Source organism: Siniperca chuatsi, linkage group LG23 (genome assembly GCF_020085105.1).
Source record: "Siniperca chuatsi isolate FFG_IHB_CAS linkage group LG23, ASM2008510v1, whole genome shotgun sequence".
Lineage (NCBI taxonomy): Eukaryota > Metazoa > Chordata > Actinopteri > Centrarchiformes > Sinipercidae > Siniperca > Siniperca chuatsi.
The window spans coordinates 1083184-1097959 of record NC_058064.1 but is presented as its reverse complement, the minus strand read 5'-3'; the positions used below and the strand labels follow the sequence as shown (position 1 = coordinate 1097959).

General features: G+C 41.8%; 1 protein-coding gene and 1 long non-coding RNA gene across 9 annotated transcripts in view; both read left to right on the top strand.

Annotated features, from left to right (window-relative positions):
• The first annotated feature begins 518 nt into the window (after positions 1–518).
• On the top strand, positions 519–3358 carry LOC122871357. 2 transcript variants are annotated; one of them, XR_006376855.1, is made up of 3 exons: positions 519–929; positions 2227–2783; positions 3305–3358. It is a non-coding gene; the product is annotated as an uncharacterized LOC122871357 (long non-coding RNA). The 2 variants fall into 2 exon arrangements; XR_006376854.1 differs by lacking the exon at positions 3305–3358 and having other exon boundaries at positions 2227–2537; positions 2640–3259.
• Positions 3359–5506: 2148 nt separating this feature from the next.
• Positions 5507–14776, top strand: part of ptpro (protein tyrosine phosphatase receptor type O) — a 56685-nt gene continuing 47415 nt past the window's right edge. For 2 of the 7 annotated variants that reach the window (XM_044186749.1, XM_044186748.1), the window contains exon 1: positions 5510–5939. In XM_044186749.1, the coding sequence (XP_044042684.1) occupies positions 5892–5939 (48 nt within the window). In that variant the 5' untranslated portion in view covers positions 5510–5891. Of the gene's footprint in view, positions 5940–14776 lie in introns of all 7 variants that reach the window. The other 5 variants (XR_006376898.1, XR_006376899.1, XM_044186746.1 and 2 more) reach the window with 5 other exon arrangements.

Below are 14776 nucleotides of genomic sequence, written 5' to 3'. Positions count from 1 at the left end.
CTGTTTTTATGCACAGTTTGCACATTTGGAAACACCCAAAACTACTAAACTACTACTAAAAAGAAGTATAAATATATATATATAGTGTGTGTGTGTGTGTATATATATATATATAGTGTTTCCTGTTGTGTGAGGTGTGAAAGTTGTTTGTGGTTAAAACCAGAAACAGAATAAATAAATACACGATGACGTACATGAAGCATGAAGAGCTGAAAACATCAGATCTGTGTGGAGCCATTTCACAACTTTTAGAAAAAACATTTTCTTTAAATAATGGGAAACATTTTGGAAGCAGAGTCTGAAAACTCACAGAAACTCTTTCCTTGTTCAGATGACAAAGAAGCTTAAAAACCAGAAAACATTTGGCCTAATTTCCAGACTGGCTTTAAATCAAAGGAAACGTTGAAACTCTTCCAATAAAAGTATTGAATAATTACCAAACATCCTGCCCGAAACAAAACTTTTAAAACCGATCCCAGACTCGGAGGAACTTCATTCATGTTCATGTCAGAGATCGTTAACGCTGTCGTTAATGATCTCTCTCGTGTTTTTAGGATTCCTGGATCAGAGTTTGTTCTCTGAGAGGAGTTCAGTCCGGATGACATTTATCTGGAGGGAAGGAGAATGAGACAATCACAGCGTCGAACCCTTTTATTGTGACGGCTAAATCTGAACCGCTGCGGTCGATGGAGCTCCTAACAGCTGGAGTCGAAGGGCCAGATGTGCAGAAACAACTCTGAGTCGAAGAGTCATCAGCAGTCCCTCTGGGTCTCTGAGCGGCCGAGCAGCGGGGATATCAATCGTGGGAAGCGTCTGCAGCTGATCCTGATTCAGTGAAATGACCTCAGAGTTTAAACACTCGAAGCCCTAACCTTCAGAGAGGAGCGGAAACATGCTGAAATTCAGATAATGAATGTAGCTGAAGTGAGGTAAGCACAGTGGGGGGTGGCATCAGCAATTATTTTATTGTTTTAGCCGTTTCTATTACTTTCCTCTTCTGTTTAAATGGATTTCACTATTTAAAATGTTGCTTCTCTGCTTTTTTTGTTAAAAAAATAATCTAATAATGAGTAATTATTAATAATAAATACTCATTACTTCTACCAGTACGACTGTAGAATTCTGTGTGTAATCGTGGCTGAAGAAAGAAAAATAATAATGTATAGTAATGTAATACTAATACAACACTACATTATGCACAGACATTATATAAAAGTATTAAATAATGAACAGAAATTAAATGCAGTTTCAATTCTAAGAAAATCTAAATAGCTGTTATATGCACATGTGGCCACAAGGTGGCAGCATCCAACCAGCTGTGTTCTCATATCACCTGAACTGGAAAGATACATAATCTATAATCCGGTTTATTTTTGGTGATTGGGCCAACATTTCGAATAGCCTTGGATTGTGGACTACACTTCCAGTTCAGAGTAAATCACAGGTAGAAGGACCTGCAGTGGTCCAGGTGGAGTCTCCTTCATCTCGTCCAGGTCCAGGTCTCCATCTTTTCCCAGTTTTCCTGATTGAACTGTGTTAAAGGGGTCATCACACCTCCGTTATTTCCACCGGCAGGGGGGCAGGCTGACGTCACGAATGTCCTGAACAAACAGTGACGAACACATGACGTCACGTCCGATCGGAGCGATGAAGACAGATGGAAAGCACTTACACCAATAAAGACAGAAATCAAACAATTAATGGATTCGAAAGCGAGGAGGAAGTGCTCAGATCCTTTACTGCAGTAAAAGTATCATCAGGAAAATGTACTTAAAGTAGTAAAAGTAGAGAAATGTCCCCTGTGACTGTGTAATGTGTACAGCCTATGATAAGTATAAAGTAAGAGAAACAAACAATAATAAACAGAATAAAGTCGCCTTGTTTTACTGTTCGACTGACTGAACCCACGACTTTGATTTGACCCTGAATCCTCCCAGCAACAGGAAGTGTTGATGAACCATCGCTGCTGCTGCGACGGCACTGTTTAAACAACATTTAGAGATTTATTTAAATATTCGTGTCTCAGCCACAGCAGACACGTCTCATTAAAGATCTCAGGCAGTGGGACACTTTTCTAACTGCGTTGGTTAAACTTTATCAAGTATTTACGAGTATACTTTTTGTTTTTATCAAAGTTTGGCTTTAGTCTCATTTGAGCTGAATACTTGAAAGAACCTGGTGACCGTCGTTTCTGAACGTTGGACTTATTGTCTGCGTTTGTTGCAGATGCATCGTGACATGACCGGTGGGGTTTTGGGCGTTTTGGAGCTAAACCTTTTAAGATGCTCAATGTGACGACGCCCAACATCACGAGGGGGCTCGCAGTGGGAGGGGCCTCCTGCCACGCCTGCTGGGAACTGAGGCCAACAAAGATGGCGTGTTACACGTTCACACGTGCACTCTCACACACACACACACACACAGCTGTATTCATAAAACTACATGGTTTTACGCAGAGATCTTTTATTTGTTGTGAAATTTCAGACCTGCAGAGGAGCTCAGCAGTGCTGATTCTGCCTGCCTGCCGTTTAGACGAGGTTTGCGTTGGAGCTTCGCATTGTCGCTGACATTTCTTGTATTGTCGGTTACCAAAAGCTTCGACTCCATCGGGACGTTCTTCACATGTTTCTTCTCCGCAGGAAGCAACAAGCTCATTCCCAGCCAACGCCTTCCGCGACGCAGGGAATCCGCTCGCTGCTGTGAAGGCAAACGTAAAGATGGATTCTGTAGAGCGGCACAAACAGATGAAACACACACTCTCATTTATGGAACATTATTTATTGGTAAGAAAGAGCGTCTATTCCTCAAAATGTACGATCAGCTTTCACAGTGAACCATGGAGTTGATGTTATCAGTAATTTTCAAGAAAGTGTTAGCCAAGATTAAAAATCTTAAGCCTCTTTAGCTGGTTGAATTTAATCCATCTGTCACTGCTATTCACTAACATTTATTTGTATTCCCAATGTTGATGATGACCCAGCGACATTCATAGATGTATTTCATGCGCGGTGCTAATATATTTTAATTACTGTGTGCATGGAAAGTTTTGATCACTGTAATATTTTATATTTTGTAATGTAGCCTACGATTTATGTTGTGTATAGTTTTTATATGGTGCAACTACTTTTGATGATCAATACAGTCTTTTTCTTCAATTCACAATAAGCTGCTAGTGGCAAAGGGCTTACTGTATTCAATTCAATTCAATTTTATTTATACAGCGCCAATTCATAACAGGAGTTATCTCATTGCACTTTTCCTACAGAGCAGGTCCAGACCGAACTCTTTATAATATTATTTACAGAGACCCAACAGATCCCACCGTGAGCAAGCACTTGGCCACAGCGGCAAGGAAGAACTTCCTTTAAGAGGCAGAAACCTCGAGCAGAACCAGACTCAGGGGGGCAGCCATCCGCCGCTGCCGTGTTAGGTTTTCAGAGGGGGCACAATGCAAAGACCACGTAGAATTTTTATTTTTTTATATAGTACAATAGTAATTGTAGTGTTAATATTAATAAATTAATAATAGGAATGGCAGCTATAGGAAGAATAATGTCAGTATTAGCAACAGAGCCAATAACAACAACTGTAGCAGCAGTTGTCGAGCAGGAACACGAGGGCAGCAGGCGGCCCACAACCACAGATCCAGACTCTGCAGGAACACGGGGGGCAGCAGGCGGCCCACAACCACAGATCCAGACTCTGCAGGAACACGGGGGGCAGCAGGCGGCCCACAACCACAGATCCAGACTCTGCAGGAACACGGGGGGCAGCAGGCGGCCCACAACCACAGATCCAGACTCTGCAGGAACACGGGGGGCAGCAGGCGGCCCACAACCACAGATCCAGACTCTGCAGGAACACGGGGGGCAGCAGGCGGCCCACAACCACAGATCCAGACTCTGCAGCTCTGGAGGCAGAAATACCTGCTGAAAGCGACAGAAGGAGAGAGGAGAGAGACGAGAAAGCACAGAACTACGGGAGAGAGAAGATGTCGAGTTAGTAACATGCAGTAATGGGATAAAAATGCAGACAGATGGAGAGGGAAAGGAGGAGAGAGGTGCATCATGGGAAGTCTCCCGGCAGTCTAGGCCTATAGCAGCATAACTAAGGGATGGTTCAGGACTCACCTGAGCCAGCCCTAACTATAGGGTTTATCAAAGAGGAAAGTCTTAAATGTGGAGATGTTGTCTGCCTCCTGAACCCAAACTGGGACCTGGTTCCACAGGAGAGGAGCTTGATGACTGAAGGCTCTGGCTCCCGGTCTACTTTTGGAGACTCTAGGAACCACAAGTGACCCTGCATCCTGTATGCTATTGAAGTTTTAAAGGCAATTAGGCAATAAAAGGTTCTATATAGAACCACTTATTGTGTATCAACAACCCCAGTGTTGAACAATCAGACGTCGCAGCCTGAATTACATGTACACACAGTGTCGTTTCCAACCGTGATCAATTCTCACATTAGCAGATGTGGTTTATCACGTTATCTCGCATTAGCAGATGAATTCACGTGTGAAAAAAGCAACTTGTGTTTTTTTTATAAACGCTAAATCCCTTAAATCTTCCTCTGAAAATGTCCGCAACAACAAGAAAAGCTAGTCTAAGTGTATTAATATAATGACTTTATTTGCACGGCTCTTTTGTGAACAAAGACAAGTTACACAGTGAAAAGAACAAAAGAGACAGCAACAAAACCAAATTAATGAGATAAAATAATGAATGCAAATAAATAAGGTTTTAGTTGATGTTCAATGACTCTTCTTGCTGATTCCTAGTTAGTGCATGCTGATGATGATGAGACACAGAGCAATAATGTGGACACGCAGGATGATGATGTACGTTTAATTTATAATATACTTATTGAACATATCCAGATGCTACGTATCAGAAACTCTCAGATTCTAGTTTGTTAAATAAAAACCAAATATGATACAACTGTGTGTATAAAACATACATAAAAATGTATAATATAATCAAGTTATCAGCGGTGGAAGAAGTAAAAGTACTGACACCACGGTGAAGAAATACTGCTACAAGCAAAAGTCCTGCATTCAGAAGTGTCCTTGTAATTGTACACAAGTTGTAAGTAAAAGTACGAAAGTATCAGCATGAAAATATACTTAAAGTAACAAAGGTAAAAGTGCTCATTATGCAGAATAATATATATTATATTATTGGATTTCCACTTCATCACTTTCATGTTGCAGCTGCTGAAGGTGGAGCTCATTTTAATGACTTTATATTCTGCTGATTAGCTCAATGTATAATAATACATCATCATGTATTAGTTGATTTGTATTTTGTGTTAATAATCCGAGCTGTGGTGCAGGAGAAGTAGAAAGTACAAGTACCTCTAAACTGTGCTAAACACAGTAGTTGAGTGAATGTGCTTGGTTACTTTCCACCGCTAAAAGTGAAAGGTGTGTTTTTAGGTGACGTTTAATGACTGGCTGGTTCCCAGGAAGTGTATGTTGTAATGCTGAAGATGAAGATGAAGAGGAGGAGGAGGGGGAGGACCTGCGTGGGTCTCCATGCAGCCTCCGGAGCGCAGGGCGGGGCGACGCCGCAGCAGCAGCAGCTTCATCGCCGCTGACAGACACCGACCTCCTGCTCGTCTCCAGGCCGCGGCATGGACGCCGGAGCCCGGCCTGTTCCCTTTGAAATCACAGCGGGTCCGGTTTGAGCGGTACTGAAGATGATGATAATAGCGAAGATGAAGATGATGGTGACGGTGTGCGGCTAGAGCAGCGGAGCGGAAACAAACCGCAAACTGAATCCGTGCGGGAGCACCGCGCTCCGATGCTGCAGAAAAATCGCCATTGTTTGGATGCGCAGCAGACTGAGAGGAAAAACCCAGACTTTACGGAGAGTGTTTGACCGACAGACACCATGCTTTCACCGCTGCTTCTAACGGTGTCTCTGCACTGGTTTACCCAGGTAAGGACGCGTTTTTTCGGGTAAATATTGAGTGTTTGGCGCTGCAGCTGCCGCCTGTCTGGGTGTCATGTGAAAGCAGCTGCAGGAGCCTGCGTGGCTTTGTTTTGTGAAAACAGAGCAGATCAGATGGATTTAGGTTAATGGAGAAGTTATATAAGAGTTGAATAATGAGTATTGGAGTGTGCGTGTCGGTGGAGGAGCGCGGAGATGGACGCGTTGTGGCACCGCAGGTCGGTTTGCGAGGCAGCCAGCAGCTCGTTTGGCCCTGCAGAAAGTGGGTCAGTCGGCTGCAGCCTCAGTGGTTCCCTGCAACTCTGTCAGCATCACTGAGGATCACACACACACACACACACACACCAGAAAAAACCCTCATCTGTCTGAACAGCATGATTGCACATCCACAGCAGCTGAAGATGATTTTCATTTACCTGCACAGGTGTGCTGCAGCCTACCTGAGCAGTTTGTCTTTTCAGAAGGAAGTCTCACCTCTTGCTGCTGCCTCTGTGTATTATAGAGGGCCCTGTGTCTAAATCTACTACTTTTTAATATGTCAGTGGATGTTATGCATGAACAGCACGTATTTTTGCACACATTTGTGTGATTTCTTTAAAATAAAAACCTAACTACGCAGGTGCAGGGTGGTGTTCAGGTGTAGCAGAACTGCTTGATTTATTTCAGCATATCTGTTAGTTCATGAAATGTCAGGGAAAAAAGTGAAATAACCCCAGAGCGGTGGTTCCCAACGTGGCCAAGGGGTTGCAAGATAGAAAAGCAGAAACATCTGCCACACGAAATTATTTTATTTATTCAGGGCTGCGGCTAATCTACCACTTTACCAGCAGTTTATTAGGCACACCTAGCTAAAGGCAATGCAGGCAACACAGCAGTCCTGCAGTAAATCCTCCTTCATGGAGGGAGTAATATAATAACTCAGCAGCAGCACAAACCGAACAGTCGTGAAGGAGGCTCGTTTTAGCTAATAAACGGGACACTGAGTGTATTTTCATTGGCAGCACGAATTCTTCAAATGATGAAAAGGACAGATTTTAAAATGGATTCAGGCTCAGCGGCAGAGAGTGCACCTGGAAAATCTTTGATCCCAATCATTTTGGCAGTTTCTCGTTCGGCTGCTTGTGTTTATAAAAAACAAACATCTGGAAAGTTTGGACTCTTTTGTTCAATAACAAAAAAGTTGTTTTTTTTTTTTTTTTTGCTTTAATTGAGGACTATCTTTATAGTTTCTCAGAGTCTGAAGGGACGTCTTCAAACACCTCGTCCCACCAACTGTCTAAAACCCAGAAATATTCAGTTTGTAATATAAAACGGAAAATAAGAGGATTAATCATTCAGCTCCGTACTCTTTACTCTCTGACAGTTACTACAGTTACAGTTGATTCTCTTTTTACATTTGACATTAGATAAGCTACTAGTATATTATTAATATCTTCTTTCTTTCTGTCTTTGAACCGTCTGTTGTTCACTTCACTGTGTGGCTCTGTTCAGTTTTATCTGATGCTTCGAGTTTCCAATTTCCTCTCTTATATCAGCCGCAGTAATGATTCATATCGAACCGAGTATTATTCTGCTGGCTTCTCTGTCGCTGAACACATAACCTGAGCGACTTATCGGCCGCCGCGTTGTGCTTTTGGGTCGTCGCGCCGTACAATTGGTCTAATATATATTATTGGCATTTATTATTATTATTAGTAAGAAAGCATTTTTCTCTTGGTCCAAAGCAGGAACATTACTTCATCTTCCAGGAAGTAATACAGATCCAGTCGTTACATTCAAAACTGGCATTATAATAATACGTTTTATTTAAAGAGCGCCTCATAACGTACTCGAAGACGCTTTTCAGGTTAAGAAAGATCCAAGATGCAAACTACTGTCAAGTCGTGTCTGACAGTTAAAGCTGAAGATGTCAGTTATCATAAATTGACCCTGTTGACAGTTCAGTTTCCACTTTGGCTACTGAGCTAACGTTACGTTAGCTAAGACAACATGCGCTAACGTTAGAGTTTGACAGACTGACGGTACAATCTGCTGCTCAGCTCGTAATGTTTCAGAAGTCCAGACTGAAACGTTGACCTTAAAGTATTGATGTGAAATCCAAATATTATTTACTGTCTGCCTGCGTTTAGCTACCGCAGAGTACTCGACGACTATGTAGCCACAGTGGACCTGGCTGGAAAATGATGCTAGCGTTCACTGACCTGCAGACTCATCACTCTGTTGGTCTTTTTGAACAACAAAGACACAATTCTTGCTAACATTTTAAATATTTAAAGATAGTTGTGTTGGTCTAACAAACCATTGTTGTCTCCAGTTTGTGCTGCACGTTTAGATAGCAGCCGACAGATTCATTTTATAGGTTAGCTGACTCTCAAAATGAACGCTGATAAAGGTGATTAAAATCTAAAAACAAGATGTCTGCTAACCGCTTTTATTTTATTTTACTGTGGAAAATTGTTTGCAGGGAGGTTGTAGTGGCGGGACACCCGGTCACACCAGCGTCTAAAACGGCGAGATCAGAGTAAATCTACTTGATCTCTTTGGAGTCACATTTGACTTTGGTGAACTTTGACGTGCAAATTTGCACAGTTGACCAATAGCAAGCCGTCCTGACAGAGCTGCGCTCTGATTGGACGGAGAGCCGGAGAGTCCAACATGGAGGAAGCTATCGCAGCTTATTAGCTGCATGTCACCATCCAGTTTTATTGAAGCCCCTCTGTCAGACCTGGTTCACACACAGAGACCTGGTTCACACACAGTCAGGAGACAGGAGGACATCATGCTGATGCAGCTGTTAATACACTGTGGACACTTATTGACGAACGAGCTAACGAGCTTGCTAACTGACAGTTTGACAGCCTGTTAGCTTTGGATCTCAGGTCAGGTTTGGGTTTAAACTTTGGCAGCACCGGTCGGGTTCACTTGGGTCAGGTCTCTGTTTTAGGACCATGCAGGACTCTACTGAAGACTTGACTTAAGACCTGAATCCCAGTATGAGCTGCTGCTGCTGCTGCAGTTCATTAAGACACAACGGGAAACTTAATTTTCCAGCAGTTGTGATGCTCCGAAAGTCTCGTAGAACAGCAATGAAACGAGTCCCTGTGATCCACGATGCTGCTGCTTTTCATGGTGATTAGTGTGATAATGATCTTATTGTGTGAGCTCATTAATGCTCTCATGCTGCTGGAGGGTTAAACTTGAACCTCTACCACCAAATATCTGATAATGAGAGAATTAACATTACGGATCCAAACACTGTGTATCTGGTTAAATATGAGCTATCGGGAGAAATGTGACCTCCAGGATTCAGGTGAAGATTCAGTGCTACTTTTATTTTCTGCGAAAACAAGATTACTTTTCATGAAACCTTTTTTTTAGGGTTGTTGGCTCTCGAAGGCTCCGCATGTTCAGAAAGGAGAGAAACCCCAGCATACATTTTGTTTTTAAATCCATAATCACTTAAAACACTATCAAACAGGTGAACAGGCCCAAACGTCTGCAGCTGTGTGATCAGAGAAGAACTTACAGGATTTCAGACGCTGATAACTGATGAGTTCTGCTCTTTGTTAGCAGTAAACTGAGATAAATTGACTAATTAAAAACATGGAGGATTTAAACTTCTCACGTCATCTGGATATTACAGAAACAACCTGTCGAGCCAGCCGGTGGTACAGTTCCCCAAAAACATTTTGTGTTATTAGGAATAGCTGCTAAAAACTGATATCGACGTAATAAAGTGGTGCATTTGAGCTTAATTTCTTATTTCATAAAACTCCTGAAAATAAACACTGAGATTAAAGCTGAATTCCTTGTTTCATTCAGAGCCAGAGAGCTTCACGGCTAATGTCGCTAACGGAGAGAACAGCAGCTGCCAGCTCTGGTGTTCTGCCATGTTGGAGACCTTCGGTCCTTTCTGTGTTTGCCAGGCAGGATAATGAGCCCAAACAGGTCATTAAGGGAAAATGCATCAATGACTGAACACTTTATGTACCGAAGGACAAGACGGGAAAGGAAAACGACCAAATCCAGCGTGTGAAAGCAGATCGGGATCATCTGCTCGAAGCTTCTTCCTGTTTCTGAAACCAGAGATCAGAAGAAAAAACACTGTTTGCACTGAAGCTGCCAAAACCTGAAGCTGTGAGATAACCGGCTTTACACTCAGGCTGTCAAATGCAAATTTAGACCCGAACTTCATACCAGTGTGCTTTCAAACAAGCTGACTGATGAGGTGCAGTGAATTTCCGATACTGTAGCTGCAGTTTAAACTTTCAAATAGTCAGTAGATGATCTAGAAAAAGTTCAAAGGTATTTCAAACGACGTCTGAATTTACGTGAGATATTCGCACGAAAACAAGCAGCTAATTTAAGTCTTGTGTTTCTGTTTTTTCTTGCAAACCAAAGACGAAACGTCTTACGATTTAAAAAAAAAAAAAAAAAAAAATTTGTTTGATTCTTCCGAAACTTTGCTGTCAGAAATGAGCATTTTTGTCGAAATCTAATGACGTTAGGAGATGAAGGCCGAGACAACAGCGCGAGTTTATCATTTCTCAAACTCAGCGTCACCTTGCAGATGTTGTTTGGACCCTAAACTTAGTTTTTCTTTCTTTTTCTTTTTAAGATGCATGAAAAGCAAAATATCAAAACACAATGAGCCCGGGAGCTTGGCCCATTGCTGACAAAGTGTCTCCTATTGGTGTAAATAGCTCCTGTCTGGTGTTCAACTGTTTTGAAACTTTATTTTTAATTATTATTTTTTAAAAAGCAGATTTTTTTTAAACCTGTCTCCGGCTGACTCGTTTTAAAACGGGATCCGTGCAGAAGTAAAGAGTAAAAAGAAGGTAAATATGCACCTCGTCAGTGATCTGAGGACATAAATGGTATCATGCTAATAACCCATCACTGCGTAATGATGCAGAAAACACTGAGGCTAACGCTAACAGGTCCCAGGTAAAAAGTCATCACCAGCTGATGATCAGCATTGGTCTTTTGTATTTCACGATAGCTACTTCACCCTAATACACCATTATTATAAGAACAAATGTAATATTTTACTTCTTTCTAACATTTGTTTACAACACAGAAATTGGACGGAACAGCTAATGTTAGCTTAAACTCTGATATAGCATCATCCAGGAGCGACACGTTCCGGTCCTGAGCGGGGCTTCTTCTTTTATGAAATCCGTAACCCCACAAAATAATGTAATTCACTAATGATACGCCAACTCTTGGCCTCGGTTACGTTGTCAGTTTACAGACAAACACACTGTTTTAATCCATTCCTCACACGTTTGCTCTCGTGTTTTTGGATTTGGAAATGAAATACGGTCACTTAAATTAGTTGCGGGCGCTAATTACTAGTTCGAGGGCAATGATTCACCAAATACGCTGGTGTTATGTGACGTTCATGTACTTCTGTTATGATCCGCAAATGTAAAGACCAGCGTGTAATGATTATCAGTCTGATCTGGAACCTGATTGATCAGAGCATCCGTAATGTTGTCAGTAAAGAGGAGAAGTTATTGATTAGCTCATTCCTTCCTGTGTAGGATGTTTTAAAGGTCTGTCTCCCGCCCTCGCTCTGCTGGAGCCTCAGGTCCTTGTCTTACTTTGGGGGGGGGGGTTTGGATAAGCAGCCATTGTTGTTGCTCTCATTGAGTTGGTCGGCAGCGGGGGGGCTCCTCGGTGAAGACCTTTTGTTTTCTGTTTGAAAGGAGGGATCTGCTGTCAACGCCGAACACAGGCCGCTGCTCATTCCTCTTAGTTTACTTTGACTAAATGCCAGAGGAGGGTGGAGGGATGGAGACACCCCATCGCTGCAGCATTTCTTCTTTAATTACCTCCCTGTTTTCTTTCATTAAGGCCGTGTTTGTGCTGTGGAGGAGAGTGTTTTGTCAGAAAAGGTGTAAAACTGCAGCGTCTATAAATCTGAAGAATCGGCTTCTGTTTTCTTGTCTTCGGAGATGTAGTGGACGGTAAAAACAGAAGCAGTGTACTCGCTTTTTTCAGACTTCAGCTGCTTTTCTAGCATGTCAGAGCTTCATGAGGTAAATTAAGTTTGTAGTAGGGCTGCTTGATTAATACTGAGATGAATATTGAGAGCCTGAATATCATCTAACGATCAAAGTGCCACTTTTTGGTAGCAATTTTAACTAGAGCCTGACCAATAAACGGGCTGATCAGTGAAGTCGAATAGGTTTGCTGATCAATAACGGTGAATGTCAGCACAGAAATGTCAAAGATATGTTTGAGGTAATCTAGAAACTGTCTCCCTTTCTGTCTGTCCACCAGAGAGCTCTGTCAAGATGGAGTAAAATACAATATATTTAAATGTCCCTGTGGGGAAATTTGTCTTGGACTCCACAAAATTAATAATTAGAAATTAATTAATACAATATAAACAATTCATAGATGTAAAACAATTCAAAAGAAAATGTAGAAATGAATGAATATCTGGTCTGTTGAATTATTCAATTCAATTTTATTTATATGGCGCCATATTATTTACAGAGACCCAACAAATCCCATTAATTCCCAATTAATTATGTGTTAATTTGAATGGTATTTTAGTTTATTGAACAGTTTAGTAATAGAAATGTAAAAAAACCCCAAAACATTGACATTGTGGTTTTAGCAGCAGTTAGCATTGGAGCTATTTGTGATGCAGCGGTTGTTGGTTTGAGCTCTGTTAGCTAACCCAGCTGACTGCAGGATACACTTGTGACTAGCTTGTTAGCTAACAGCAACGTGTAAATCAGACAGACTTGGAGTTGGAAGATGAATTTCTTTTATTTTAATGGAACGAGGCTTGCAGTTTTCCCCTGCTTTGTGCTAACCTAGGCTAAACGCATCCTGCACGCTGGTTAGCTACAAACAAAAATACTTCATATATTGTAATTTTTGGTCCTGAAGAAACAATAATTCATTTCGGCTAACAGGACCAATAAAATAAACCTTTAATTTGAACATAATCTCCAATATGATAGCTGTTTTTAAAGCTACAACATCATCATTTAGCTACAAACAGCTAGCATAATGTTGCATACGCTTTGTGACTGCTAGTTTTGTAGCTACGCTGGCTAGCAGTTTCCTCTTGCTCCCAGGTTTTGTGCTATGCTAGGCTTAACAGGCGTGGTCCTATCTCTCTCTTGGGAAGACTAACAATCAATTGTTTGTCAAATACTTTCTGGTGAAGCTGCTGAAGTAGTCGATCTGTGTGTGTGTGTGTGTGTGTGTGTGTGTGTGTGTGTTGGTATCCAAGCAGCAGTTCGAACCAGGAAGAATAAACTCAGTGTTTTCCTCTGCGTGTCTAATTCACTCTGATTAAACTCTGGCTCTCACCGGGCCTCGGCTCTAATCGGAGCCTCGCCGGGACCTTTCCCTCCGTCTGTTATCTCACCAGACCACGTTGATTATATCCTCAGATTATTAGTGCACTTTCACGTATGGGGATTATCCCCGACACTTTAAACAGCCTGTTGTTTTCCTCACTGAAATATCAGCTACGTTACACGGTGGCGTGATTGTTAAATCAGCTCGTCGGTATAGTTTTAAACTCTCTCCAGGGAGGGTAAAGCTTTTATACAAACAGATGTTGAACTTTATGTACTACACGGCTGCTGAATTACACCTAACAGTGGCGTTAAGAGGCTTACTGCAAGATTAAGGAAATTACTGCCTTTACATTACAAATGTTATAACGGCCATTGTTTGGTTTAACAAAAGAAAAAGCCCACAGCCTTAATGATTTTGTTTACTATAATCGCATAGAAATGTAATTTACACGTGTGATAGAGCTGCAACTAATGATTACGTTCATTATTGATAAATCTTACAATTACTAATTACTACTCGATTAATAATTGGATCATAATTGACTTGTAATTGTTGTTGTTAAGTGTTTTTTAGTTTACATGGTACAAGGTCATTTATTTATCACTTTACAACACAAGGTTGTATAATGAAATGAAAGTTTCTGGTCCCTTCATGCTACACACATAGAACATAACAGAAAATTAAATTCATATTAAAATAGGGTGACAGAAAATAAATAATAAAATAAGAATGAAATCCCCCGTCGAGCGCTCGGTCCGGGATGTTGATGGAGCAGGTCTCCGTAAAGACGTGGTCTCTGATTCCCGTTGCTTGGCCGGACTCGGTCCCATTTCGTCCAGACCGGACATTAGCCAGGAGCAGCTTTACGTCCAAGCTGGGCCAGCGTGGCTCCTGTCCCGGCTGTCTGTCCTCTCCACCTGGGCGATCAGCCACCGTGCTGAACGTAGCTAGCTGTCACCATTGTCTTATAAATGACGGCGAGAACCCCTTTATTTATAAGACAGAACTGAAGAAAGGACTTATTTTCTGTTTTAAGTACCAGGTGGAAGGGGAAGTTAGAGTGCTTTCAGTTGTAGCACTACAAAGCAAGACTACATCTTAAAAACTCAGTCTTTTATTCAGAAACTTCAGTTAGGTGAGTGAAAGTTCATTCTTGACCTTGGAAACCGTAGTCTTCAGCTGAGCAAACGGATATGTGGTTAAAAGCCCTGGAAAAAGCTGGTAAGTGGACCTTGAGTTAACAATTTGATGTTTCCAGCAAGTGTTGCGTTTCGTGTTGTTTTCTAAATGAAGAAGAGAGCTGTCGATCAGGTGTGGTATGAAGTCTGTCTCACCAAACCTCATTGAGAAAAGTGAAAATTTTGCTCTAGTGTTGCTCTGCTGTCAGTGAGCCCGAAAGCAGGACAGAGAAGTGTTGTAAAATGCCGTCAGTGTGGACTTGGTCGGTCTCATTCATAGTCTAATGGACTCTGGAGGTCCCCGTCCTCTCCTAG